At 32.5% G+C, this 26,254-nt stretch overlaps 4 protein-coding genes across 4 annotated transcripts; all 4 read right to left on the minus strand.

Moving 5' to 3' along the window:
• Positions 1 to 12: 12 nt before the first annotated feature.
• On the minus strand, positions 13 to 10,084 carry LOC140047518 (uncharacterized). The gene is made up of 17 exons (XM_072092562.1): positions 10,068 to 10,084; positions 8,516 to 8,568; positions 8,308 to 8,421; positions 8,120 to 8,176; positions 7,635 to 7,697; positions 7,085 to 7,141; positions 6,907 to 6,981; positions 6,578 to 6,643; positions 6,413 to 6,451; positions 5,883 to 5,965; positions 4,423 to 4,602; positions 4,245 to 4,295; positions 3,598 to 3,648; positions 3,356 to 3,436; positions 3,048 to 3,118; positions 2,821 to 2,915; positions 13 to 1,749 (listed from the first exon to the last, which is right to left on the minus strand). Exons 2-17 carry the CDS (start codon positions 8,554 to 8,556, stop codon positions 1,602 to 1,604), a joined length of 1,272 nt encoding a protein of 423 aa, XP_071948663.1. The 5' UTR covers positions 8,557 to 8,568; positions 10,068 to 10,084; the 3' UTR covers positions 13 to 1,601.
• A 207-nt stretch (positions 10,085 to 10,291) lies between these two features.
• On the minus strand, positions 10,292 to 10,774 carry LOC140046664 (uncharacterized). The gene has a single exon (XM_072091369.1). The coding sequence runs from the start codon at positions 10,772 to 10,774 to the stop codon at positions 10,292 to 10,294; it is 483 nt and encodes a 160-aa protein (XP_071947470.1).
• Positions 10,775 to 11,668: 894 nt separating this feature from the next.
• LOC140046665 (uncharacterized) lies at positions 11,669 to 13,237 on the minus strand. Its single transcript, XM_072091371.1, has one exon. The coding sequence runs from the start codon at positions 13,235 to 13,237 to the stop codon at positions 11,669 to 11,671; it is 1,569 nt and encodes a 522-aa protein (XP_071947472.1).
• Positions 13,238 to 15,890: 2,653 nt separating this feature from the next.
• LOC140046671 (uncharacterized) lies at positions 15,891 to 25,825 on the minus strand. Its single transcript, XM_072091376.1, has 17 exons — positions 25,767 to 25,825; positions 25,317 to 25,371; positions 23,520 to 23,588; positions 23,120 to 23,218; positions 22,957 to 23,028; positions 22,562 to 22,633; positions 21,859 to 21,924; positions 21,624 to 21,689; positions 21,308 to 21,340; positions 21,003 to 21,088; positions 19,844 to 19,951; positions 19,162 to 19,275; positions 18,875 to 19,035; positions 18,529 to 18,595; positions 18,225 to 18,289; positions 17,905 to 17,943; positions 15,891 to 17,653 (listed from the first exon to the last, which is right to left on the minus strand). Exons 2-17 carry the CDS (start codon positions 25,361 to 25,363, stop codon positions 17,627 to 17,629), a joined length of 1,191 nt encoding a protein of 396 aa, XP_071947477.1. The 5' UTR covers positions 25,364 to 25,371; positions 25,767 to 25,825; the 3' UTR covers positions 15,891 to 17,626.
• Positions 25,826 to 26,254: the final 429 nt, after the last annotated feature.

Raw genomic sequence — 26,254 nt, forward strand, 5'->3', positions numbered from 1 at the left:
TATACGGTACATTACAAACATTTTCTTTTTTAAAGTCATAATTATTTCCATAAACACAGTGGATCAAATGTTAATATATAAAACAAATGTCTTATACAAACAGATATATAAATACAGTACTTATTTAATTTAATTAACATTTAATTAGACATAAAACAATTCAGGTAGTCAGTTTATAGTGGTTCTCCTAGCATATGTATTTGTAAAAAGTATACCTGGTCCACTTTGTATTAATTATAATTTATTTAGTTTTTGAAAAATATATTTTAATAATTTTTTAGAATTAGAATACAATTCTAGAATATAAAATAATTTAAAACAAAAATGTTTTATATTTTTAAAGATATCAGTAGGCCACTTTGTTCTGAAATAAAAGCTAAATCAACTACACAAAGGAAACTGAATCCAATCAAAATATACATCCTCAAAACAGTTAGGTACTTAATACCTGATAGGCCCTGATTTATGATGATTAAATAGAGCACAAAATGTTACGCTACTATTGATTGTTAAAATAATAATACATTATTATTTCTTAAATTATTTTAAAAAGCATTTAATGATGAAAGAACAATAATTAAAACTGTCAAAAAGTCGAGCAGTGTTTTTTGTAAGAAATATTTCATACCACTTATTCTTTGATGATCTTGAAATCCATAATGAATTTAAAATTACATTTTTTTTTTCTCAGCTTACTTAATTTTGTTTTAATTTGTTCTTATGTCCAATTTGTTTTTTTGTATATAATAAGTGTGTGTATTATTTTTCACTGTAAACTTGTTGCACATCTCACTGAGACTGTGCCTCTGATTTAAAAGAGATACAATAAAAGTTCAGTTCAGTTCAATTTTACTATATGTTTATACTATATTTTTATCTCTGTTTTTGTGATAAGTAAGCAATGCAATGTCCAGCTTATTTGGACAATAAAAGTTATGTGTATCTGTAGCTAAAATCAAACTTGACTGTCAGATACACTTTTCGACACTTACCAATGCATTATTGACAGGTAGTATCATTTAATGAACATCGTGAAAATGTTACAGTGATAAGTATCTCTTGATGGTGGGCGTGAATGAATGTCAGAAACCATATTGCTGGAGATGGAGATACAGCTATACAGATTCCTTTTATTATTATCCAATATAATGGAAATTACAGTGCTCATATCTTGGCTTGTCTAAAATAAATAAACTATCTAATAAATCTTCTGTTATAATGCCTTATCCCAGCTGGGTAGAACGAGTACTTGTAACGGTCCGTCTGCGCATTCACCGTCCTCATCCTACCACTTCTAACGATAACGGAGCCAATAATATCGACATGAAGAGGATGATTTGTGCCTTCCAATATAGCATGGAACACATCGGCAAGCTGTTTGCTGTACAGCAAAGCGTTTGCACAGACAAACCAATTACTTTCCCCACTCTACCAAGCACCTTTTCAATTTGGTCTTTATGTCCTTTACTGATATTCCCAGCCCAACATACAATATCCCCAAATAGATAACATCACTGATGAGTAAAACATTCTACAAATATCCTGCTTTACACCACCTCAAACAGCCTTGTATTTTTAAATAGCTAAGAAGTTAAAACTTCTTAGCTATATGATACTCCTTGGCAGTTTGGGCAGCGTATATGTTTTTCCAACCATCGCTTTATACATTCAAAATGAAAAGCATGGCGGCAAGGCAACATTCGCACATCTTCCAGCTGTGGTTGAAGTTCATCAAAACAAATGGTGCATCTAAAATAAATAATTAAATGTTAATAATTCAATATCAGTGGATACTACAGTATATACAGAAGATTGAAACTTGACAAATATATTGGTTTGTAAAATAAACAAACTCTTCTATAAAATTTCTTTATTTGATTATCATACATTTTCAGGGACCATATTTGATTATTAGAGACTTTACGAAACACGACGGTTAGGGTAGGACGACGATATCGTGTGTTCGCTAGAGCGTAAAATCATTTACAGTCGGCATAGCCATTAGTTACGCACCCTTGCGCGAAGACGACGACTGACAGTATCTCTCTCCCTCCCTTGTCTCGCGGCGTGGGGCCCTACTGAATCGATTGGCTCTGGTGGAACAGCATAGACCTAGCCTTCCTAGCTAGGAGCCTCGCATTCAAACGCCACACAGAATGTATTGCTTCTAAAACAGCCATTTTAACCCATTCAAAATGTTATTTCGTTAAACAATTAAATTAGTAGTTCAAATATTATTTAGAGTTTTGAAATTTCCACGTTTAAGTGTAATTTGAACGGTATATTTAAGGTTATATGTACATTATTTCTAGTTGTTCGCCGTAAACGGGAAAATTGCAACTTTATCGTCCTCAAAAAGTTTTAATTTCACACTAAGCTCCGCCCACTTAATTAAAGCTTATGCATAATTATTCATGAGCACCCTCCTGTTGCTTCCCATCCTGTTTCATAAAGTCCCTATTATTACTGAATTACTTATTTATTGAAAAATGGTAATGCTACGGGTATCAGTGTCTTAAGGCCAATTTACACAGATGAGTGGTAACTGTGTAAATTCGCCTTTAATGGAGATACAAATAAAATAAGCAAAAAGCTAAAATGAATTGAATCCGCCATATAATGCAAAAGTAGAGGCTTGGATATCTTAGATGTCTTTTTTTTCTCTTTTGGTTTGTAATTGAATCTATCAAGTACAAGCTCAACACTCTTGAATTTTGGTTTAAAACTAGGTATCTGGAGATTGTATCATGTGCTTAGTATTCAGTACAATTTATAATTTTTAACACTACAGTACCATACATAAGAAAAATGTTCACGTACGATACTTGGCCAAAAGAGGCATCTTGCCTGTCGGTCAAAGATAGCAACTGATCTATCGCTGCTTCTGTCATGCCTGTGCCTCGACGTCTTGAAGTCTAAAATACACACAAAATTAACCTTTTTAGTTTTTTTCCATTGTTTATATTACTAGACAAATAATCGTGACAATGATCGTGTAGCAGAATCATCAGAAAATATATAAATAGAAAGAAAACCATAATAATTACAAATGATGTGGGTGACTCAATAGTATGGTCTTGTAATTGTTGAGCTTCTTCCTCTTCTGGCCACCTGGAGTCTAAAATGAGAAAACACAGTTTTGATTCAGTATATTTCACTTCTTTTTCTCTCTCTCTTTCATTGAGGTGTATATATATTTCTTGGTTGGGCCAATTGTTTTTCTTACTGTTGGATAAGAACTTTTAATTGTGTTTGAACGGCCCTAGTCCTGAATTGCATGTGGAGTAGAAATATCTCATTTTTAAAATGGAAAGATGTTAGAATTACATATATATTTCAGTGAAAAAGAACATACCTAGCATTCTTTGAAATTGGTCTAAAAGTTCAATCAGCTCTAACCGGATTTCAATTTCAGATTCATCCAACTGAAGTTGTTCTAAGTAAAAAAAAAACAAAATTCAAAAAAAAGTTTTAATAAAGTTAATTACTTCCGCAAAAAACAAAATAAGTAAAAATGGTTAAATTCAACCAAAAACATCCAGACTACTTGACTATTGTTTGCTTAAAATTACATTTGATTAAAATAATATTGCACACCTGTGTTTTCAGCTTCAGCAGCAACAAGATTTTGTACCACAGGCATTGGTTCTAAGGAAAACAAATAAAAAATAACATTACAGTAAGTTTACCTTATAAACATATTATTCAAACAATAAGTACATCAGGATGACAACTCAGCCTATGCTGTTTTATCTCTTGTGATGAGTTAGTTACCTCTCGGTAAGATGAAATACAAAACAAGGGTAAAGTTGAAAGGTTTATTTCATTTTTCACCTCATGAAAATATTTGTACTATCGCACTCAGAGATATCTCATTTTTAGACTGAGATATAAAGAAAACTACTAATACTGTACATAACGGTAAAATGGAAAGATGTTAGAATTGCATATATATTTCAGTATAAAAGAACTATGATTGCAACATACCTAGAGTATGTTGCATTCCTTCTAAAATAGTAATTAACTCGGAATTTCAATTTTTCTTTTAATTTCAGATTTCTAACTCAAATTGTTCTAAGTTAAAAAACAACATTTAAAGATATTGTCACTCAAAAAGTTTTAATAAAGTTAATCACTTCCTTAGAAAACATTATAAAAAAAATGGTTAAATTCAACAAAAAACTCCCAGATTAATTGACTATTGTTTTCTTAAAATTACATTTGATTAAAACAATATTGCACACCTATGTATTCAGCCTCAGCAGCAAAAAGATTTTGTACCATAGACCTTGGTTCTAAGGAAAAAAAAAATTTCATTTTTCACCTCATGAAATTATTTGTACCATCGCACTCATTCATTATTTATATTGTTTGTGGATACTGAGTAACAAATAAATAGCAGAAAACATAGTTTGATTTTACCCGTTATATTCCTTATGCCTTCAGATATACAAGTAGTATTTTGCCCATCTTTTTCAGGCTTTGTTTCACTCATCTGAGTTTGTACTGCAGAAATTGGTTGAATACACTTCTCCATACCTGTTGGCATATGCATATTTTCTGTTTCTTCATCACTTATCGTAGTGGGTGAAGTAGTTGGCTCTAAGGAAAAATTAAACTATTTAAATATTTTAGCCTTATCGCATTTTTATCTCTTTGGTGCTAGGTTGTTGGAAGTATATTTTAGACATATGCTGTATGTAAAGGTTATAGCTTGTTAACAGAATTTTACAAAAACATCATCATTCAAATAAACAATGGATGTTTGTACCAATACTACAGTATATATCATATATTATATTAACATTATTTTAAGTAAGACTCATTTAAAAAACTCAAAATGACATGCAAACATAAATAAATTAACCTTGTTTTCTGTCTATGGTAATCCAAAAAAAAATTGATGATTCCCTGAAATTGTATAATTTTACTTCTAATTTTAATACTTGAACAATCTCTAAAAATGTATACAAATAGTTTAAGGAATAACAGTGATTATCACAGGGTATTTTGATAATGGAATAGTCCAAATAGGTGATAACTAATTATGGTAATTAGCAGATGATTTGAATATTTGTGTAGACTGCGGAGTAGCGCAGAAATTCTTTTTGTAGACAACCACGAGAGAGTGATGAGCGTTTAGTTCACCTCACCGTAGAACAATTAAATTAAGATCCGAGCATGAGTCAAAATGATACTGCATTGTAAGTAGGATAATTATATTTATAAAAAGTGTTAGTTTAATATGTTATTGGGTGCCGTAAATGAATTGTATATTACGGTAATATTTGTCTGTGTTATAGTGCCGCTCGAGAGTAGAGAAGAGCTAAGAAGACCTAGACGTCATCATAAATCACCGAAGTAAATGATTACAGAGACGATGAAGTGAAACTATGGTTTTGCTATATAAGTGTACTGTACTGTCAATGTAAAAATGGAAATGGAGATAATTCACATAATATAAATTGTATCAATAGATATATATATATCTCAGATTACAATTAAAAGATTCTGGATATTTATGATAGTGTTGTATATGTATATTATTCTTGTCTTGAATCCACCCCCACAACCCACCAAACCCACTGGCAATGTTGCTGTGACAGTGGTACTGTAGAATTCATGATTTTTCTAAATCTTAAAGATGAAATTAAAGAGCTGACAAATCAAATTATTCAGAGATGAATTTGAGCAGTACAAGTAATTTCTGTACAATCTTCTTGCAACTCTAGGTGTACAGTACTTTACACTGGTGAATGTTTCTCCGGTTTAGCTCTACTGTAAACAACTTTTTTTATGTCCATTGACAAGAAAACAGGGTTAAATAAAGGAGACACAAAAACACTTCAGGTTAGCATAACATTTAAAATTAATAATGTTACCTTTCACCATGCATAGTCGATTGACATCATGCAAATCAACCTTTTCTGGAGTAGATGTTGACTTTTTTTTTTGTTCAGCATTTCTGTTAAATATTAAAATGAAACACATAAAGACAACCTTTTCCTGGAAATTGAAAAAGTTGCATTTTAAGTAATCAGTTTTATTGTTGATTGTAAAGCTTGTTTGTTAATCCTGGTTCAATGAACAATTTGAATGTATGTTGAATGTTTTTGTGATTCAGTAATGCATGCTCTAATAAAGCTCCGTGGTTGGACCTGCCAAAAGTGTAAAATTACCAAAGACTACATAATGCCCTCATGCTTATTTTACTAATATTCCAAAACATTCCATGCAATACAGATTCTTCAAATTTTCATTGAACTTCCTTTTGGAAGTTAAAATTGAAATCCAAGTGAGTTGATTTTATTATTTTCCAGTATTAGTATATTAGTATAAAAAATACAAATGGTTACCAATACAATATACTTTTAGGAGGAGTAACAGCTATAAAATGCATCATTTCACTTACTCTAAATACTGGTTCATTCCATCGTTTTGGGATTCAGTCCTAGAAAAGAAGAATTTAAGTGAGACCTTGAGAGAAAAAATCAGCACATGTTTTGGGTGTGTTCACAGTTCATCTATGGATAGTTTATTATCAAAATTATAAAATTTAAAAGTATAAATAAATTACCTCAAACCTGGAAACTTGACCGGGTAGGCACAACCAGTAGTCTTCAATTCCCTGGGTTGGTCTATCCTGAAAGTAGTAATTTCACAACAGAAATAAAGCCTAATTAGAAAATATTTTCAGTAACCTAAATTAAAAAAAAAACATTTTGGGAGGCAGAATTTATAGTTGGGGTGGTAAATTATTTCTAAATGTGAGTCCAGATAATCTAATATTGTGTTGAAATGAGTTTTATGGGTAGGTACAGAAATTTATTTTGAGATCGTGTGTGTAAAGATTGAGAGACGAATTGACTACTTTGCAGTCCTACATGTTTTTGGTAATCAGCTTACATTTCAGGTGTTGCAATGTTTGTTTCACTCGGTTCAATGGATGCTGCTTCACTAGATTTTGCAGAATCTGCCAAACTATTTAAAACAAAATCAACATTATAAATTGCTAATTTACCAACATGTAAATGTTATACAAATACATTTAACAAGATAATTATTTATAATAAGAAAAACTTGCATTTTGTTATTGTCGGTTGATGCATAACTGAACACTCCGGTGTCTGTAGAAACCACTCTGTAGCAAGAATAATAATAATGAAACAAAATTAATCAATTTGATTTACATAATTTTAAAATGATGTCCAATGGTGGTACAGTAAAAATATTTCACTTTAAAGATGTATTGCACCCCAAAAAAAATACTTTAAATACGCCATTTTGCAGATTTAATAAAGTTACTCAGTTTTGTAGAGGGGAAGGGGGACAAGATATCTTTAACGTACAGTATATAAAATATACATTTTCACAAATGGTGGCTCAATGGGCCAAATTGCATGTAATATCAATATCAAATACCACCCTGCTTTTCGAGAATTCAAATTCACAGTCCCTTTGGAGACTCATTTTCATGAGTAAACATTTTATAATTGAATATAATAGGCCTGGATGTTACACATACATACAACATCAGCATTCCAAACTGGTCTAATATATTATTCATATACTATAATTTATAAGAATGTTCTTAACTTGTGTTTTCCATATTAGGTTATTTTTTAATATCTTACAGTTCTTCAGTCAATACACCACCACTGGCCTCATCATGGGAATGAGGAACCGGAAAACGTTCACTGAAGGAAAATAAAATATAAGTTTAGTTTTCAATTACAGTAAAAGCACACAAAAGATACATTGTTACGGTGCTATTAGAATTTGATGATTTATTCAAAAAGTTTAAGGACAACCATTTGTTTCAAATAAATTGTTCAATTCAACAGAATTGCAACAATAGAGACTTTATATGTTTTAATTACCTTTACATTACAACAATTAAAATGAAAAACTTAGGTCTATACATGCAATCTCTTTGCATACTATCGGCCATTTTTAAAATTCAAAATGACGTCATAAACTTTGCTCTGTCTATCGAACCGAATACGGTAAATCTTCTAATAGTACCCCACACTCTAATAGTAACCTCCCTCCTAATAGTAACCCACCCTAAAAAACAATCAAAGAATAACAACCCATGCTAATATTTTGTATAAATTACCATTTTTTTTCATTCATTACTGTCTCCTTTTGTTTACCATCCTGTTGCATAGAGTCCCTAATGACAAAAGAACACCATGTTACCATTATGGGAGAAATAAATTTACAATGTTATGAAAATAATTTACTGAAGCATTTTGAAAACAAACCTATTTAATACATTTTTAAATAAATAATGAACAAACTTACAATCCTCTATCAGCCATTGAATCCTGACTGAAGACTCCAGAATCCACATTTCTGGAGATATGGGCATCTATCTGATCATCATCATCAGAAACCACAACTGGTTTTTTCTCCTCACTGTAAAAAGAAAAATTCAGTAGTGCTATTTGTATATTAGTGCTTATAGTGTCTCTAATATTGAGCGTGTGACAGAAAACATTTAATACCTTACCTGCTTGTGTTTATTGTTGACATCTTTATTTTATCAGTCATACAGTAACTTAGCTGAAAGAATAGAAATACAGTACTATTGAGTCTAATTGAGGTACTTCAATCCCTAGTTGTTAAAAAAACAGAGATCAATTTTTGAAAGCAGAATATGTTACTGTAGAAGATAGTTACTCTACAAGCATGGTTAATGATCATTGTTGGTGCTATTTAACATTTTTAGCCATGAACCCTGCAAAAGGACAAGACAAATGTTGTGTTGGTTTACAGTGGGACATTCAAAAAGCATAACAACTGGAATCTATGAATATAATAATATTGTACACAGTGGTAAAACTGCTTCAAATCAAAAGGTATCAGTTTACACTAATTGTGTCAACAGTCTGTTCTTTCCTCCTCCCACCCCAAGGCCCATGGCAAGAGGACATTTTTATTTTTGGTGAAATTGTGTTATATTATAAACTAGTGAGGTCAGTACATTTTCTATTGACACAAACATTGTTTTGCCTTTGTACAGTATGCTGTTTATTGTGTGTTGTTTGCATGGAAGTTACTATTTATTGACTATGGCAAAGGCCACAATGTTCAAACACTAACAGACCATGCCTATTCATCATTTCCAAGAAAATTGACAATATTAAAAAAATAAGGAATCTAAATTTAATAGATTATTGTGTGTTTTTGTGAGCGATATTTTGACCTTGAAATTGACCCTGTGGAACATGCCTTATTTTTTAAGGAATGTACTGTACACCATCCAAGTTTCATCCAACACAAGAGTACAGTACACAAAAAACACACAATAATACTATATTTAGATTCCTTAAGATCTTCCTTTTACAAAAATACCTTGGTTTTCAAATTCGGACCTGTATTTCCAGAGACTCTAGCTCTTTGACAAATTTCGGAGAAAAAAAACCCGAAAAAATTGAAATTGAGATATTTTGAAAACCGCTAGTAGTCTGAAGTTAAAATTTGAAAGTTTTATTTTATTAGCCACAAATTACCCATGCACCAAATGTCATGAAAATTGAAGGACGTAGTAGGGTTTAAAATTGCATTTGTTTGGGGGTGAACTGAGATTGAATGACCCTTCAAGTGTAATTATTGTATTTTCATCAATAAAAAAATAATTCTTTTAAAATTAAAATGTATCATTTTATTGATGAAAATAGATTTAAACACTCTAAATATTCTGTACACTTACTTACTTATTTACACTTTATACTGGTAAGACTTGGTTATAATTGATAAGGCTTGGTATAACAGTAATAATGAAATATATATTTTGTAAGGGTATAGACCTAGGCCTACAGACTGTTAATTCCTCAGACTGATGGAATGGACCGAATGGAACAATCCATTTAGTGGTCTGAGTTTTCTAATAGGCTAGGCCTAGAGTAGTATAGGCCTAAGATTGAAACTAGAAAAGAGATCTTGAAGTCGAGATCTTATGGAATTTTCCAGACATCATATAACTGTCTAGGAATCCACTGTCTAGGCCTAGCATAAATATATGAATCATAACATGTTTTTATTAAATCAGTGAGTTTTACCTTGCAAATCTCGTTCAGGTTTTACACACAAAGTGCACAAAAACAAAAACAGACAGCATGCATGTGACATGTGAATGCTCAATTTCAAGGGCGCCTCGCACGTCGAGTAAGAAAACGTAAAGTCATTCTATAGGAAATAGGCTATAACAGTAAAACATATGAATGTATAATTAACATATAAAATGTAATGTTATCTTTATCTCTCTCTCTCTCGAAGTGCCATATCATGAGACTTTGGCGATCATGTTGTGCCACAATTCTCTGTCTATTGCCATATTCAGCAACTCCACTTCTTTGGTATTCTCGCCTCTATTCCGAATCCATTCAGCTATGCTGGCCAACCAAGTGACTCTTTTCCTCCCCCTGCTCCTTCTTCCTTCTATTTTCCCCGTTAATGCCAAGTTCTCCAGACCTCCCTTCCTCAACACATGTCCCATGAATCTCATCTGTCTAATCCTAATACCCTTCAGTAGTTTCCTGCATACTCCAGCTCTTATCAATACATCTTCATTACTAACTCTATCTGTCCATGGAATTCTCATCATTCTCCTTAGAAACCACATCTCACAGCTTTCCAATCTTTTTCTGAGGTCAGTTGTGATTGACCAGGCTTCACTTCCATACATCAGCACAGGATAGATGTAGCAGTTTAATACACGCAACCTGGTTTCCATACTCATCGCACAGTTCTTCAAGATATTCTCCATTTCTCCAAATGCGGATTTCGCAAGGACTATCCTTCTCTTTATCTCCGTTACACACCTGGCATCATCTGTTATTTTGCTCCCAAGATAGTTAAAAGAGGACACCTGCTGAATTAACTGGTCTCCTGCTTGAAGGTTACACGTTGGACTCTCCTTTTTGACACTACTAAACACTCTGTCTTACTACAATTTATAGACAGACCCATCTTTTCGCTCTCTACTACAACCACATCCAGCAACCTTTGGAGATCTTCAGCTGACTCTGCCAGTAGAACTGTGTCATCTGCATATCTGATGTTTGTAATATTTCTACCACAAATTCTCAAACCCTTCTCATTATCTAGCTCCCTCAAGATCAACTCGCTATAGTAGTTAAACAAGTCCGGTGACATTACACAGCCCTGTCTCACTCCTCTTCCAATCCTTGTGTAGTCACTGCACTCCCCATCTACCCTCATGCATGCAGTCTGTTTCCAGTACAAATTTTGCAACAATCTAAGATCCTTTCCATGTAGGTCAAGCTTGCTAAGTTCTTGAAATAGCTGCTCATGCCTTACTTTGTCAAATGCCTTGGTGTAGTCTATGAAACACATGTATACATCTTTCTGCATCTCCACTGCCCTTTCAGTTATCATTCTTATCACAAAGATGGCATTCCTGGTGCCTGAATCCTTTACAAAACCAAACTGCTCACTCCCAATCTCTGGTTTTAATCTGCTTCTTGCTCTCATAAGTAGTATCCTCAGAATGATCTTGGTGACATGACTCATGAGGCTGATTGTACGATGTTTTTCACATTCTACAGCACCTGGTTTCTTCGGAAAAGGGCAATAAAAATGGACTTACTCAAGTCCTCAGGGAAGCTTCCATCCTCGTATATCTTATTGATCACTTCAGTTAATTTTCCACTCCATACTCTTCTAATGCCTCAATCATCTCGATGACTACACCATCCGGTCCTGCCGCCTTATTCTTCCTCAACCTCTTGATTGCTGTTCGTACTTCTGCTTTCAAGATCTTTGGTCTTTCTTCTGAGTCAGGAAAGCTTGGCATTGCTTGTCTAACATCAAAAAACAGCTCCCCGATATACTCTGTCCATCTTTTCAAAATATCAGTCTTTTCAACAAGCATTGTTCCATCTTTTGCCTTAATGCATCCAGAGTTTGAGCAGCCAGACTTCCTTCCAGTGATCTCATTAAGTCTCTGATAAATCTTGTGGTTGTTGTTCTCTAGTCCACTCTCAATCTCCTCACACTGTGTGTTAAGCCACTTTTCTTTTGCCTCCCTGCACTTTTGCTTAATTTCTCTATCTAGATCTTTATATTCTTTACTTGATCTACTACTAATCTTCTGTCTATCCCTCATCATTGATAGTATCTCTTCCGACACCCATTTGTTCTTCCTTCTTCTCTCTTTCTTAGGTAAGGATTCTTTGGCTGTCTCAACAAGGATGTCTCTCATTGCATCCCACGTAATCTCTTCACCTTCATCTACAAGGATGTCAAACTTATTCCTCACTTGAATGGAATATTCCAAACGGATCTCCGGACTGTTTAGCTGCTCAAAGTCTAATTTCTGTACATTTTTGGCTTTCTTCACCTTTTTTAACTTTGATTGAAGTGTGCAAACCACTGGAATGTGGTCACTTCCACAATCTGCCCCTGGATATGTTTTTGCATGAGTCACTGCCCTTTTCCACCTACTGTTTACTGCAATGTAGTCAATCTGATTCCTCGTCACATCACCAGGGCTCTTCCATGTGTATATTCGTCTGGGAGGCTCTTTAAACCATGTATTTGTTATGGTCATATCCTTAGCTTTACACCAGTTCACCCATCTGTCGCCACGCGCATTTCTTTCACCCATCCCATGCTCTCCAACTGTGTTTCCATCTTGTTCCTGGCCAACCTTTGCATTCAGATCACCCATGATGAAATTTATCTCATCTGATTTGCATTGGGATTTGGCCTGGTCTAAGGTCGCATAAAAGTTATCTATCTCTTCATCTGTGCAGTCAGCTGTAGGTGCATAAACCACTATGATAGAGATATTGAAGGGTTGTCCCTGCAGTTTGACCAGCATAACTCTTTCACTCACAGCCCAATAGCCCAGCATACATTTAGCCATATCACCATCCAAAAGCAACCCTACACCTTTTTCATGTTTGTCTCCTCCAGCGTAAATCATCTTGTAATCATCAATCATAAATTCACCATTATTTGTCCAATGAGTTTCATTTATCCCTAATATATTGATATTGAGTCTTATCATTTCCTGCTTAACATTTTCAAGTTTGCCATCTTGATACAAGGTCCTCACATTCCACGTTCCTAGTCTGATTGTACTTCTATTGCGGACAGTAGCTTGATGACGGTCGAGCTCCACCTGTCGCACATGAGACACCCTACCGGGCGAGGAGCCTCCTTCATACGATGGATGTACCCCCTTTACGCCGTTAGCTTTCATTCTTGAATTGTGACACTTCATAATTGTTCTTGGAAAAATGATAGTGAAGTGGTTTCCCGTTGCCTTCTTCACTGCAGTCTATCAGCCATAAATGGGATCACCATCTTGCCTGACAATGTGTACTGAGGTCTGCCGTTGTCCTAGAAATGGATCTTCCGCCGAGACACCCATACTGCATCACTGCTGCCTAATGCAGGGCATGGCTAGGCCTATTTAGAGGCGGCCTAAACTCGCCTCTACTGCAGAACGTATTTGGGGATATGCCGGTTTTATGACCCTGTTGGTGCCACCCAACAGCGCCCGACACCCTGCTGTTACTGCAGTCCTCCTTTAGTCGCCTCTTACGACACGCGGAGCTTTCGTGGGGGGTATTCTTTTATCAGAACCCTCCCCCAGGCCATTTCTTTATAGAAATAGCAAATTAATCACATTTTTATGTTTTGGAATAACAATTTGTGTTTCAATTGTCTGTAATTATTTAGGTACCAGACTATAGACTATCTACCCGTTATTTCTTTTATTTTAATGTTTTAATTTATTACAAATCGACTGGCATTTTTTTTAATTATCTAGCCTACACTTAATTGTTTATCATTGGATAGAGATAGAGAAATTATTACCTAGCTTTAGAAACACTTCTTCGTCAGAGTGAATAAATAAGTTCTCATGTAAGTAGGCCTAAGTTGTATTATGCCTTTAGATTTTTTTCAATAATGATTTTTAAATTAATAATCAGTTTATTTTTCTAAAAATGTTGAGGTAATAAAAGAGAATAGTAGGCATTTGTAATCAATCAATATTTATTATAATCAATAATATTATATAAATAGTCAATCGTCAGTGGGAACTGAAACTTTATTTCGCAAACTAATGCATAGCAAAAAAAGGTACACAAATATATATATGAGTAGTATAAAATGTAATATAAAATGTCAGAACAGCTGACATATAAATTTAGAAGTCAAAAGCAATTTATCCAACACAACAATCAAATTATTAGACATAGTAGGCCTAATAGGTAACATAAAACTATGGTGGCAAACTGATAAAAGCTGCCCGAAAGAAAAATGATGACAAACATACTAGCACATATTGAAAACCAAGATTGTGTGGCAATAGAAGCTTCCTACCATGCTACATGTTATAAAAGTTACACAAGATTCATGTCAAAATCACTTGTAGAAGATAAAACTGAGAAATTGTATGGTAAATCATTTCAGAGTTTTTGCGAAAACGTTATTGATGCCAAGATACTACAACAAAAAGAGATTTATCGCCTTACAAAACTAAAAAAAATGTTTTGACAGAACAGTTAAACAGATTGAAGGTCTTGATTCAACAACATACAAGACTTACAATTTGAAACAGAGGTTGAAATGCATTTATCCTCAGCTAGTTGTGCTTTGTACAACCTCACAACCAACGTGAGAGTGAAATTGTATATGTTGCGAATTTGTCCACTGAAGCATTTTTAAAAGAGGCACAACATCTTAATGAATCATTAATGTTAGATTCTTCTAGCACAAGTTCGATTCCACAAATAATGAAGACTCTGATTTGCCAGAATCATCCACACGACACATGAATGTTACAGATACGTTAAGTGATAGATATAGAATTGCTCTTGAAATGCGATCAGAAATATTATTATCTTTGGCTTGGCCTCCTACGTCTTTTCTTAATTTTTTAATACAAATAGGGGACCTATATTGTTGTTTATCGATGATGTAATCAGATGTAATCAGCATCACGCTATAGGCCTACTATCTTTGATGATCAGCAAATCATGAACGAAGGCCAATCGGTGGTACGTACCACCTGTACCCACTCATGCTGTGCTCATGATCTCCACCATTACAGTCAAAAATTAAACGACAATCCGATAGACCATTAACCGATAATTATCCGGGATTTGGATGAGGTTCTCAAATACTATTATTAGATATTTTGATGTACTAACTAATGAGAAATGTATTGTTCGATCAATTCTTTATTTTAATTTATTTACTGAATAGCCTATTTATAGGGAGTTGTTAATTAGATTCTAATTAACAATTCCTTGATAATGATATAACTTTTTTTTTTAAATAATAGAAAACATTTGTAAATGTAATGTGGCTCTAAAATTGAAATCCTAGATTTTATAAATGTTGTTAAGAAATATCTGTCAGCTATATGACAGGATTAATATTTCCCACAACGTTATACTGAAATTCCTTGACAGTCCAAGACACTATAGAGACTACGCTAATTTTACTAAATATATTTTTAAGCATCCATCACGCATTTGAATTTTTGATTTGTTCAAGGACTAGAATAGACAAGTTACGTTTTTTCAATATCTATTTATCTTCCTCACTTTTTTATTACAAAAATAAAAACATACTAATTAAGAAATTGTTGTAGTTCATTTTTTGTTAAAACGAGATTCTAATCTTCCAATGTTGTACAATTAACATTATTTGTATTAAATTAAATTATTTGTATATATTTTTAGATGTTCTAGATGCTTTTTGTTGAATATGAGTGATGTTTGTACCAGTTGATAAAATAATAACCTACAAACAGAACATGTTTAATGTTGTGTTATTTAGTATATCATGCTTTTTTCATATCATATTTTTTTCAAATATATACCATATATTACCGAGTATAATCCCAATATAGTATAATTCCACTGCGTCAAATTAATCATATTTTATCAATTAAATTCACGGAAAAATAATATCTTTTAACGTCTGTTAATTAACGTCTATTATACTTTCTAATACTATAGAGGGCCAAGTCTATTTTTATTTTGTATTTCGTTACAATTCAACAACGCTGAAAAGCCTAGGGTGCGACGATATGATGATATACTAAATAACACAAAATTAAACATGTTCTGTTTGTAGGTTATTATTTTATCAACTGGTACAAAAATTACTCATCCAAAAATATATAGGCCTACAAATAATTTAATTTAATAGTATACAAATAATTGTATTATACCGTATTATTCGAATAAACGCCCTGGTTTGAATAACTTCCCCTTAGAAAATTATTTTTAAATAAACATTTTTTCTCAATATACATAATTTTTAATTTACAAATACTATATACAATTTTAATTACAAACATACATAGTTTTATTCAAATAAAAAATTAACATTTAAAATAACCAATTACCAGTATTCAGCTAAGGATGTTTTCAGTTACAATGGTTAATATCTTTACACCATTTCAGTAATTTTTATTGATTATTACAGTACTGCATTTGGACAAATCATTAAAAAAATACTGTATCTAATAATTATGGTGCATTTTAGTTGCTTGTGTGTATTATTGCTCAAGCTTGGTCCTCTACTTGGTAGTGTTATTGTGGGATTGGTCCTGGTTAAAATTGTATGATTTGTTTACGGTACTGATAACTATTTATTAAGTACATTGTAATGGTATTTCTTATTTCATATCCCTAGGGAGTCATCACCCCTAACAGTTTATTCGGCAAGGTGTTTATTTTTCGGGGTGTAATATGGCAACATGAATAATCAAATACATATCATCTAGATATAATAATATTAATAACTGGTACTGGTATAGTGCATTATGCTGAAAGCCTCAATGCGCTTTACATAGACAGAAAAATTTAGAAAATTAAAAAGGTGGGTTTTGAGGAGAGATTTGAAGACCTTGGTGGAAGTTGCCTGACGGATTTCAAAAGGCAACGCATTCCATAGAGAAACAGATGCGGAAGAAAAAGATACAACACAATTAGTATCGAGAAGTGATAAAATACAGTAAAAAACTTATCTCACACTAAAAACCAGACCAGTTTTGAGAGTTATCAATACAATTTGTGATTTTATGTTCCTAATTAATTTCTTATTTTACGTAATACTAAATATGTTTAATTTGTGACATTACAATGCATTACATATGTAACATGGATTTTGTGTTTAACGTTATTATACAAGGTAATCATTTAACAAGATTGTAATTAAACTACACCTTTTTAATAGCTATACAGGTGTGCAAATTAAAAAACTAAGTACCATTTTAAGTACCGTTGCCTTTTGTAAAGTGCCTAACAAAAATTAATTTTCTCTAAAGCATTACAACCACAAGGCTTAAACTAGGTAGAAATTACATCATATCATATGTTATGCGAAAGAGATGGGTTTTTAGCAATTGTTTGAAGATGTCAATATAATTGGCATCCTTGATTGATTGTGGAAGAGTATTCCATAAGGATGGAACTGTGCAAGAGAATGACCAGTCAGCAAATGTATGTCTGCATGTTCTTGGTTGGATGGAATAGTCGAGGCGAAGGTATAGATGAATGACGAAGATTTCTGCGAGTGTTCTGGAATGAGACGAGCGATGAAAGATATTTCTTTCCTTAGGATGTCACCCTTTGCGCAGTGGAAAAAATTCCTGAAGAAAAAAATAATAAAATATGGTACTGTGTTAACATGTTATATAAAGGTAGTACACAAGCAGTATCATCAATTGACCATAACATTTTATATTAAAATCGAAAATGTTTCAATTAAACAAAGTGAATTACAAAAATCTGTTTACAAATAATTAAGTCATTGTAGAACAATAATCAGTGATGATAATTTTGTTGATTTGATAATAAAAAATTATTATGATATCAAGAATAAATGGTGCGTGATTTTTACCATTTCCATTCCAAATAATCTTGGCACCGGCAAAATGATCTGAAAAAAAATATTGTATTGCACATAATTAGGCAACATATTTATAATAATAATTTATTATATTTATTATAATGAGCTGCACATTATTCTTGAGAGAATTACTACTTATTGTACAACCTGTAATATATTTATTATACGATTCACATCTTATTCCTAAGCAGGTTAGCTTATGAATGGCAGCACTCAAGTTTTGTTTTTGGTATAGGAGTTAAAGGTGGCGCTAGATAAATGTCTAAAATTATCATCATTTACTGGTGTTTTTTTAGGCTAATCCTACTAACCTCCTGATCATGTTCTTGTTCCTGTTCCTGTTGAGGAAAGAGCAAATCTTCAAAGGGCAGGGGACCTAAGAAAAATAAATTGAGTTTAATGAAAACAATGGTGCAGTACTCGCTGCTTACTTGGGACTTAATCAAGCATGTCTATACAAATTATTCAGTATTATTCATCTTTTTAATAAATTGTTGGATGCAAATGAATTACACATTATTTTTTTTTTATTTTACAAATAATTAAGTCATTGTAGGACAATAATCAGTGATGATAATTTTGTTGATTTCATAATAAATAATGCATGATTTTTACCAGGTAGCTGCTCATCCTCAACTTGTAGACCTATTCCAATCAACAATCTAGGCACCGGGATAATAACCTGAAAAAAAAAAGCATTGCACATAATTAGACATATTCGTAATCTGTGAGACATAGTTTTACACAATTACTACTTATTGTACAAACTCAAAATATATTTACATAAGATTTATATTTTATTCCTAAGCAGGCTAGCTTATGAATGGCAACACTCAAGTTTTGTTTCGGGGACAGGAGTTATAGGTGGCGCTAGACGGTAAATGTCTAAATATAATATAACAGTAAACACAATATATCGCTATGTAAAAATATAGATACAATTTTTTTTTTATATAATGACCTCATTCCGTCCATTGTCACAAGCAAGTATAGGCATTTCAAGAGGTGGCAATGCCAAATCATCTAACACCTCTTGTCGCTCTTTGGTCTTTTTTCCCCAGACACATTCTTTGGCATTGTCTTCCTTGTCATCTGTGCAAGGCTTTCCAAAACCATTAAGTTCTAGAGAAAAACAAACATTTACAAACAAATTATTATAATATAATTAAAATCGTTAAAATATTTTCTAATCTTATCAGTACAAGATGATAGTTCGTATTGATATAATTGAAATATCATTTTACATACCTTCCATTAATCGGTATAGCCTATCCGTTTTTTCCATCAAATTGATTTCCTTGCTGCCAGTCTCCTGGACAGGGAGGGGAAGTGCATCTCTTCTTAATTCTTCAAGGGAATAAACTTTAAAACAAAATGTATTTAGTTTCTATTTATTTGTTTCAACAAGAAAATGAGGACAAAAGCAGAACAACCACTATATATATAAATATGAAAACTAATAGAAATGTAGCAACTTTTATATCACTGATGACATAGACACCATTTACCCATTTAAAACCACCTCTCGAGTAGTTCCAGGATCGGCTTTTACGTTTGGGCTAGCTTATGCAGTGAACTATGACCAAGGGCTTGAGAATCATAAGTGTAAATGGGGTCATACCTGTAGATTGAATTTTTATCTTTTTCTAGCCTGATAATAATAGACAAATATTCACAATACACTAACGTGTTATTACATTATTGTAAAGTTGTATATATTAAATACATTTTCAGTATATCACTGGGCGGTTTAGAAATTGTTTTGTGCCCGTCGTGTTTATATATATATTTCAATATATAACTATATATAAAAATGTATACTGTATATTAATTAACATTTCAGAATCCCATATACTAAATTAATTTAACATGCAGCTCCAAATTTCTGTGCAAATTCAGTAAAGGATGATTCTTGAGAAACATTTCTTACCCTTTGATACACAGTCTACATATAATGCATTCATGCCTTCAACAAGTCTTTTTATTTCTGCTTTAATATCTAGTTCTGGTGTTGTGCAAGGCGTGGGAAACTTCAAATCTAACAAAATGTAAAACAACATTGAATTAATTAAAGTAAGTAGTTAAAAATGTTAATATTATATGTATTCAATTCAATTCAATTCAAGAAACATTTATTGACCATATTTTAGCATAACATTAACAATGGTTAGCATATAATATATATAGTCAAGAGACTACAAAAGGCCCGATGGGCCTGTCACTGTAGTCTCTCTTTACATTATACAAGTATACATACCAATACAAATAATAATAATGCAACACTTAGGCTAATCTTAATTAGCCGTTATGTACATTATATCAGTAAAAAAAAAAAGAAAAAAAATACAGTATCTTAATTAATTAGGTAACCATCTGAGATATACTATAATAAAAGATATTCTTTAATGGACCTTTTTAAACTTTTACCATGCTTATGCACCATGCTTGGAATTTTATTACAGAAATAATTCCAAAGTTTAGGTCCATTTATATGAATAAAGTGTTGGCCGCAAGTTAGTCTTGAGAAAGGTACATTCATTGCATATTTTTGTCTAAGATTGTGATAATTGTTGTCATGCTTACTAAAAATGTTCAGAACATATTGTGGTAACACACCACGCCTAACATTATCCATGAAGCCTATAACATTTAGTTTATGGATGTCGTGAATATTAAGTATTTTTAGTTTTTTAAACAGAGGTTCAGACGACACTCTCATGTTTGAATGAGTTATTATTCTGGCAGCTCTTTTCTGGAGCTTCCATAATGTTTCCAGTGTACTATTGTATGTGCTTCCCCATACAAGATTGCCATATTGGAAATGGGGTAATATTAAGGTGTTGTATAAGTTGGTTAAAATATGAGATGGAAAAAAATCTCTAATGTACACAATGCACATCTACAAATCAAGTTTTTTACTAATAAACACATACTACCGTGTCAACGTCATACACTATTAAATATATTATCCCATTTATGAAGTGAATAATTATTACATGAAATTAAAATAGCCTATTGTATTCAACAACAAAAAAATTTCAGGGGACAATATCCAATTATTAATTGTAGAATTAATTATAAAATACTACCTCCTGCTTTATGGCAAATGTTGTTTAAATCGTTGATATCGCATGGTTTTATCGTAGCAGTCGATTGCTTAGGCGCATCAGACATTCTGTAAATTGTTTAAAGTAATTTCAATTATTTGTTGACAATATAGACTTTATGGAATTAATAAAAATTCCAAACATACATAAAAAAGTATAATTTCATATCATCAAAATGTATACATTAGTTCAAACATAAGTAACACTTACTGAAACGATGTAATTTTTAAATGATAAATAAATATTGTTGTTTATTAGTACATTTATTTTTATATTATTTAACTTACCTTAGGTACTCGTTCATGCCATCATGAGTTTCACTGGATTTTTAAAAAAAACAGAGAGGTAAAAAATAAATTTGAAAATTTTCATCTACTCAGATATTTTACGAGGGCGGTCCATCCAGCCGAAGCTGATCATTAGGGACCCTCACAAAAATACATCATGATGAGACATAAACATGTAACAATAACAATTAAATTAAAATAAATAACTCCTGCTAAGAATTGAATACAAACACATTTGTTGTAGTGTATTATTCTTTAGTATATCATTAAAGAAACCAGGTGATTGCTAAGTTTAAAAGATGAAAAAGTGCCTTACCTACTCCTCAACTGAGGTGACATACGCCTGTATACATCACCATTACAATCTAATGACAATACCATCCTGTAAAAAATAACAATTTGCAATTAATTTTAATGCTAAATAAACTTTATATTTAATATAAAAATTATGTTACAAACTAGTTATCAGAAAGTCTATATTATTTTGTAAACCAGTGCTGATTTTTTCCATTTTTTGACTATCCAATTATTTATTTTCACAATGGACTTACTCTGTTGTTGGAGGTTGCAAGGTTGCAGGAGAACTAGAGAATGTAACATTTCCAGAATCTACAGCACTGAAAAACAAGTAGGAGTGAGTATGACAACAAATGGAAATTAAGAAACAGTGTGTCCAAAAAGATGACTCCTCTTCTTAAGCTCTGTGTACACTATCAAACTTTATGTGACAAACAAAATGTGACGTGCCCATATATGGACATGATGATGTCACTACCATATTTGGAAATATCACTACCATATTTGGGCACATCACACTTTTTTTTGTCAAACTAGTTTGATGGTGTAGACAGAGCTTTAGAGTCATCTAATACCTACCTATATAATATTAAAGCTTGGTTCCCACTTGGATGCAGCACAGGACATAAGCTCAACGCAAGTAAGTTGACCAATCACAAGCGACAGTTCGGATGATCCATCCATCGCGTTGTGTTGTCATTGGTTAAATTGCTTGTGATGCACTTATGTCCTTGCGTTGCGTCCACGGGGACACATTTAAGTGTCCCCTTAATAGGGATTTGCCATAGTGTTAAATCATGCCCCTTGTTTGTTTTATGAGAAAGTGTCAGAATTATCCACCTGAATCCATTGAAGATTTGTTCAATCTTTTAACTCTGTAATTGCTAGAGTATTTTTCAGTATCAAGCATGATTACATTTTTCTCTTGTGCAGTGTCTTCATTTCTCCAGAACTTACTTTTTAACATCTTCTTCATTAGACAAGATGGATCCTCCTGAGGTGTGGCTGCCAAGTCCGGAATCTTTCAACCTGGAACACAAAATATTTATTTTGATTACCAGAAATAAAATTGTATCTTAATACAAATTGATATGACTAAATTAAAGGATCATAATTATAAGTTTGTTAATGTACATGTTTGAAATGTTGTGAATACTCTGATGTCATGCCTTTCTGTATTAATTCATTTGCATAATGGTTTGAAGTCGACCCATGTTCACATAATCCCTTTATCTTCTTCTGATCGAAACAACATTGTAGGCTTATGAGTGGTAGGTTGTATTATAACTTGATCCAAACGACAATGATACATAGTAGGCTAAATGACCAAGGTACCAAAAAATATATCTTACTGTTCTGATTTCCTGACCTTCCTTCTAACCACTGGTCCACTATCCCCTCTACCAACAGCTGGATCAGCATCTCTGAAATATTTAACAATTATATTATAAAAAAAATCTTTGATTTTGCTTAGACAATAATTTTTATAAATATTTACTTTCACCATGTACTTACTTTGTTGTGGGAGAATGCAAGGTTGCAGAATCAGGAGAACTAGAGACAGTGATTGACAAGCCTCCTGAAGTGTGGCTGCCAAGTCCAGAATCTTTCAACCTGGAACACAAAATACTGATTACCAGAAATAAAATTGAATGTTAATAAAAAATTGGTATGACTACATTAAAGGATCATAATTATAGGTTAGTTAGTGTACAAATCTGAAAGTTTGTGAATACTCTGATGTCATTTCTTTTTGTATTGAATGATTTAATTCTGTTAAGCATATAGTGGTCTAAAGTCAACCATGTTCACATAATCCCTCTATCGTCTCCTGCAGTAATAATTGATCCAAACAACAATGATACATACAGTCGGCTAAATGATCAAGGTAACACATTAAAATATCTATTCTTACTGTTCCGAGGGCACATTATTTTTAACCACTGAAGTTTCTTCCACTATATCAGTAGGTGAATTCATTTCTCTGAAATAGATCAGTATATTTAAATAATTAGCAAATATTTTACATGACAAAAAAAGACACAAAAAACAATGTTGTGACATAAAATGTGAAAGAGGAATGTTAAAGCTTTTTTAAAGCAAATATTTGTAACAGAAATCAAGACGAAAAAACATGAATTTCCCTTAATATGGTCAAATACAAAATTTGGCAAAATTCTGCCATAAAAATTAGGAAGACTTTTTTTTCAGTAGTTAGGTGCAATAACATGTCTGCTGACTCCCTAGAAGGTGAAAAAAGATGGTGGATATACAGTGGATAATTTTTGCTATAGCATGAAAATAAAAATCTTAAATTGAATATAAATACCAGAAATGTAAAATTCAAGTTATATTACATATATTTAGTCATCTGATAACATTTTTTACCACACCGTTTATTTTTCATAGCTTTTTAAAATGCCTCTCTATTTACAAAATTTGTGTACAAAAGAATAGAGATTTTACTGTGTAATTTGAACTATCCCCCCACTGATAAGAAAGTGCTTATTGTCAACAAGCTAGTGTAACACAAATAAAATCCCAAAAGTTATGAAACATAGGCCCTGTTTCTGCTGCCAAGAAAATACCGCATTTTATACAGTATTTTTTGAATACCGTATATATACCATATTTTGTTGGCAGCAGAAACTGCGCTCATAAAAAAAATACCGTATTTTGTATACCGTATTTTCCCCACAAAATTTGTGGATAAAATACGGTATTTACAATTTATACCGTATTTTTTGTACCCTTTTCTGCTGCCAATAAAAAATACAATATTTTTTTTAACATGCGACATGAGGTAAACATCGTGTTTTATTTTCTGTCGCTGTCAGCTGTTTTACACACGTGTATAGATATATTCGGCGAAAATGTGGAGCGAAGACGTCACGGTATTTACTATATAAATCTGTGTGGGGAAGAAGGGGGTGGGGAAGCTAAAATGTCCGGCCAACTAAAAGTTAATAGAAGGGACAACCACATTTATAAAGACATTTCTAAAAAATTAAAGCAGGAGTACTGAATAGACTTGCCTCCAAAGCAAGTAAACTCAAAGCTGAAGAGCCTGTGAAAGCAGTACAACATTGCAAAAGACAAACTCGGGGAGGAAATGAATTACTTGTCCCCATTACGATGTTTTCTGTGCTCTTGCAACATCTCTATCACTAGGGCTAGGCTGTTGAAAGTGAGACATAAAACTTCCTTTATTGCGACTTTTAATTAATATCGACCAAATAAATGAATGGCAATTTGGGTAAAAAGGATGAAAATTTAACATGACCACCCAAGAAGTATTGTTAGCAGAAACGGGGTACTAAAAAATACTGTATTTTTATACCGTATTTTGAGCAGTTTCAGCAGAAACAGGCCCATATAGGGGAAACTATAGATCGATAATTATTGGAATATATGATCAATAGAAATTTTTTGCCTGCACCCGGCCTTTAAATCATTGAAAGATCAATTTAGAGTATTAAATTAATCATTTTGAAGTTTATTTGAATGGCAGACAAAGCATTGGTTATTATTGAATTGAAAATATTAATTAATGATCATGTTTGTATAAATTCTCGGGTGATTTAGGAAATATTCAAAATACAAAGTCTTCTTCGAATTAAATAAAGAAAACATCCATATTCTTAAAAACTTCTGAATCTGTGAAATGGCAATTAAATTTGGACTTAAATTAAAATGGAATCTAAAAACTTACATATCATTAGTATCAGACAGAGTCTGAGGGACATCATTGTTATCCATGTTTAAATCTAAAAAAGAATAGATTTTTAGTGTTTGTATTTTTTAATGTTTGCCATAGTCCCCAGCCTAGCCTAGGGTAGGGATGTCCGCTACTTAGGCCTATATACTTAGGTTGAATCCATGTTCATAATATTAGAAAGGTTTTGACTTTGCAAGGGCTAGGCCTTCCATCTTGTCCTCCATCTCCTCCCCGCCATAAAAAAGGCGGCCATATAAGGCACAGTCAGTGGGTATCGAAAATAAAACATGTCTAGGCCCTATATAGGGCTAGAGGTAGAGGGATGGGGAGGCCTATATATTTAATTATGATATACGGCCACAATATTAGCTATCACGGTTAAGAAATTATCACCAACAATAATGTTGTATTTCATAAATCAAAATACATTATTAGACTACTCACAGTTTTGGATCCGAAGTTTTAAAAACGCAATACGTCTTTTTTAATACAAATAGGACCTCTTACTTTTTGTTTATCGATGATGTAATCATCATGAAGGCCGCCGCCACCGTGGGTGGCCCGACAATCTACCTGTTGTACACCTGCATGCTGCTCATGATTCCATTCGAAATTAAACGACAATCCGATATAGAACATTAACCGATAATTAACGGGCATTTTGATGAGGTTCTCAAATACTATTATTAGATATTTTGATGTACTAACTAATGAGATAAAATGATGATAAACATTCACATGCCTCCTTTGAGCAATTTATTGTTCAATTCTTTAATTTTTTTTTACTGAATAGGCCCATAACCATTTTGTTGGAAAAGTAAATAGCAAACATTTGTAAAAGTAACGTGGCTCTAAAATTGAAAATGTTAATTGTACAACATTGGAAGTTTAGAATCTCGTTTTTTAAAAAATCAACTACAACAATTTCTTTA

Source organism: Antedon mediterranea, chromosome 4, assembly GCF_964355755.1.
Source record: "Antedon mediterranea chromosome 4, ecAntMedi1.1, whole genome shotgun sequence".
Taxonomy (NCBI): domain Eukaryota; kingdom Metazoa; phylum Echinodermata; class Crinoidea; order Comatulida; family Antedonidae; genus Antedon; species Antedon mediterranea.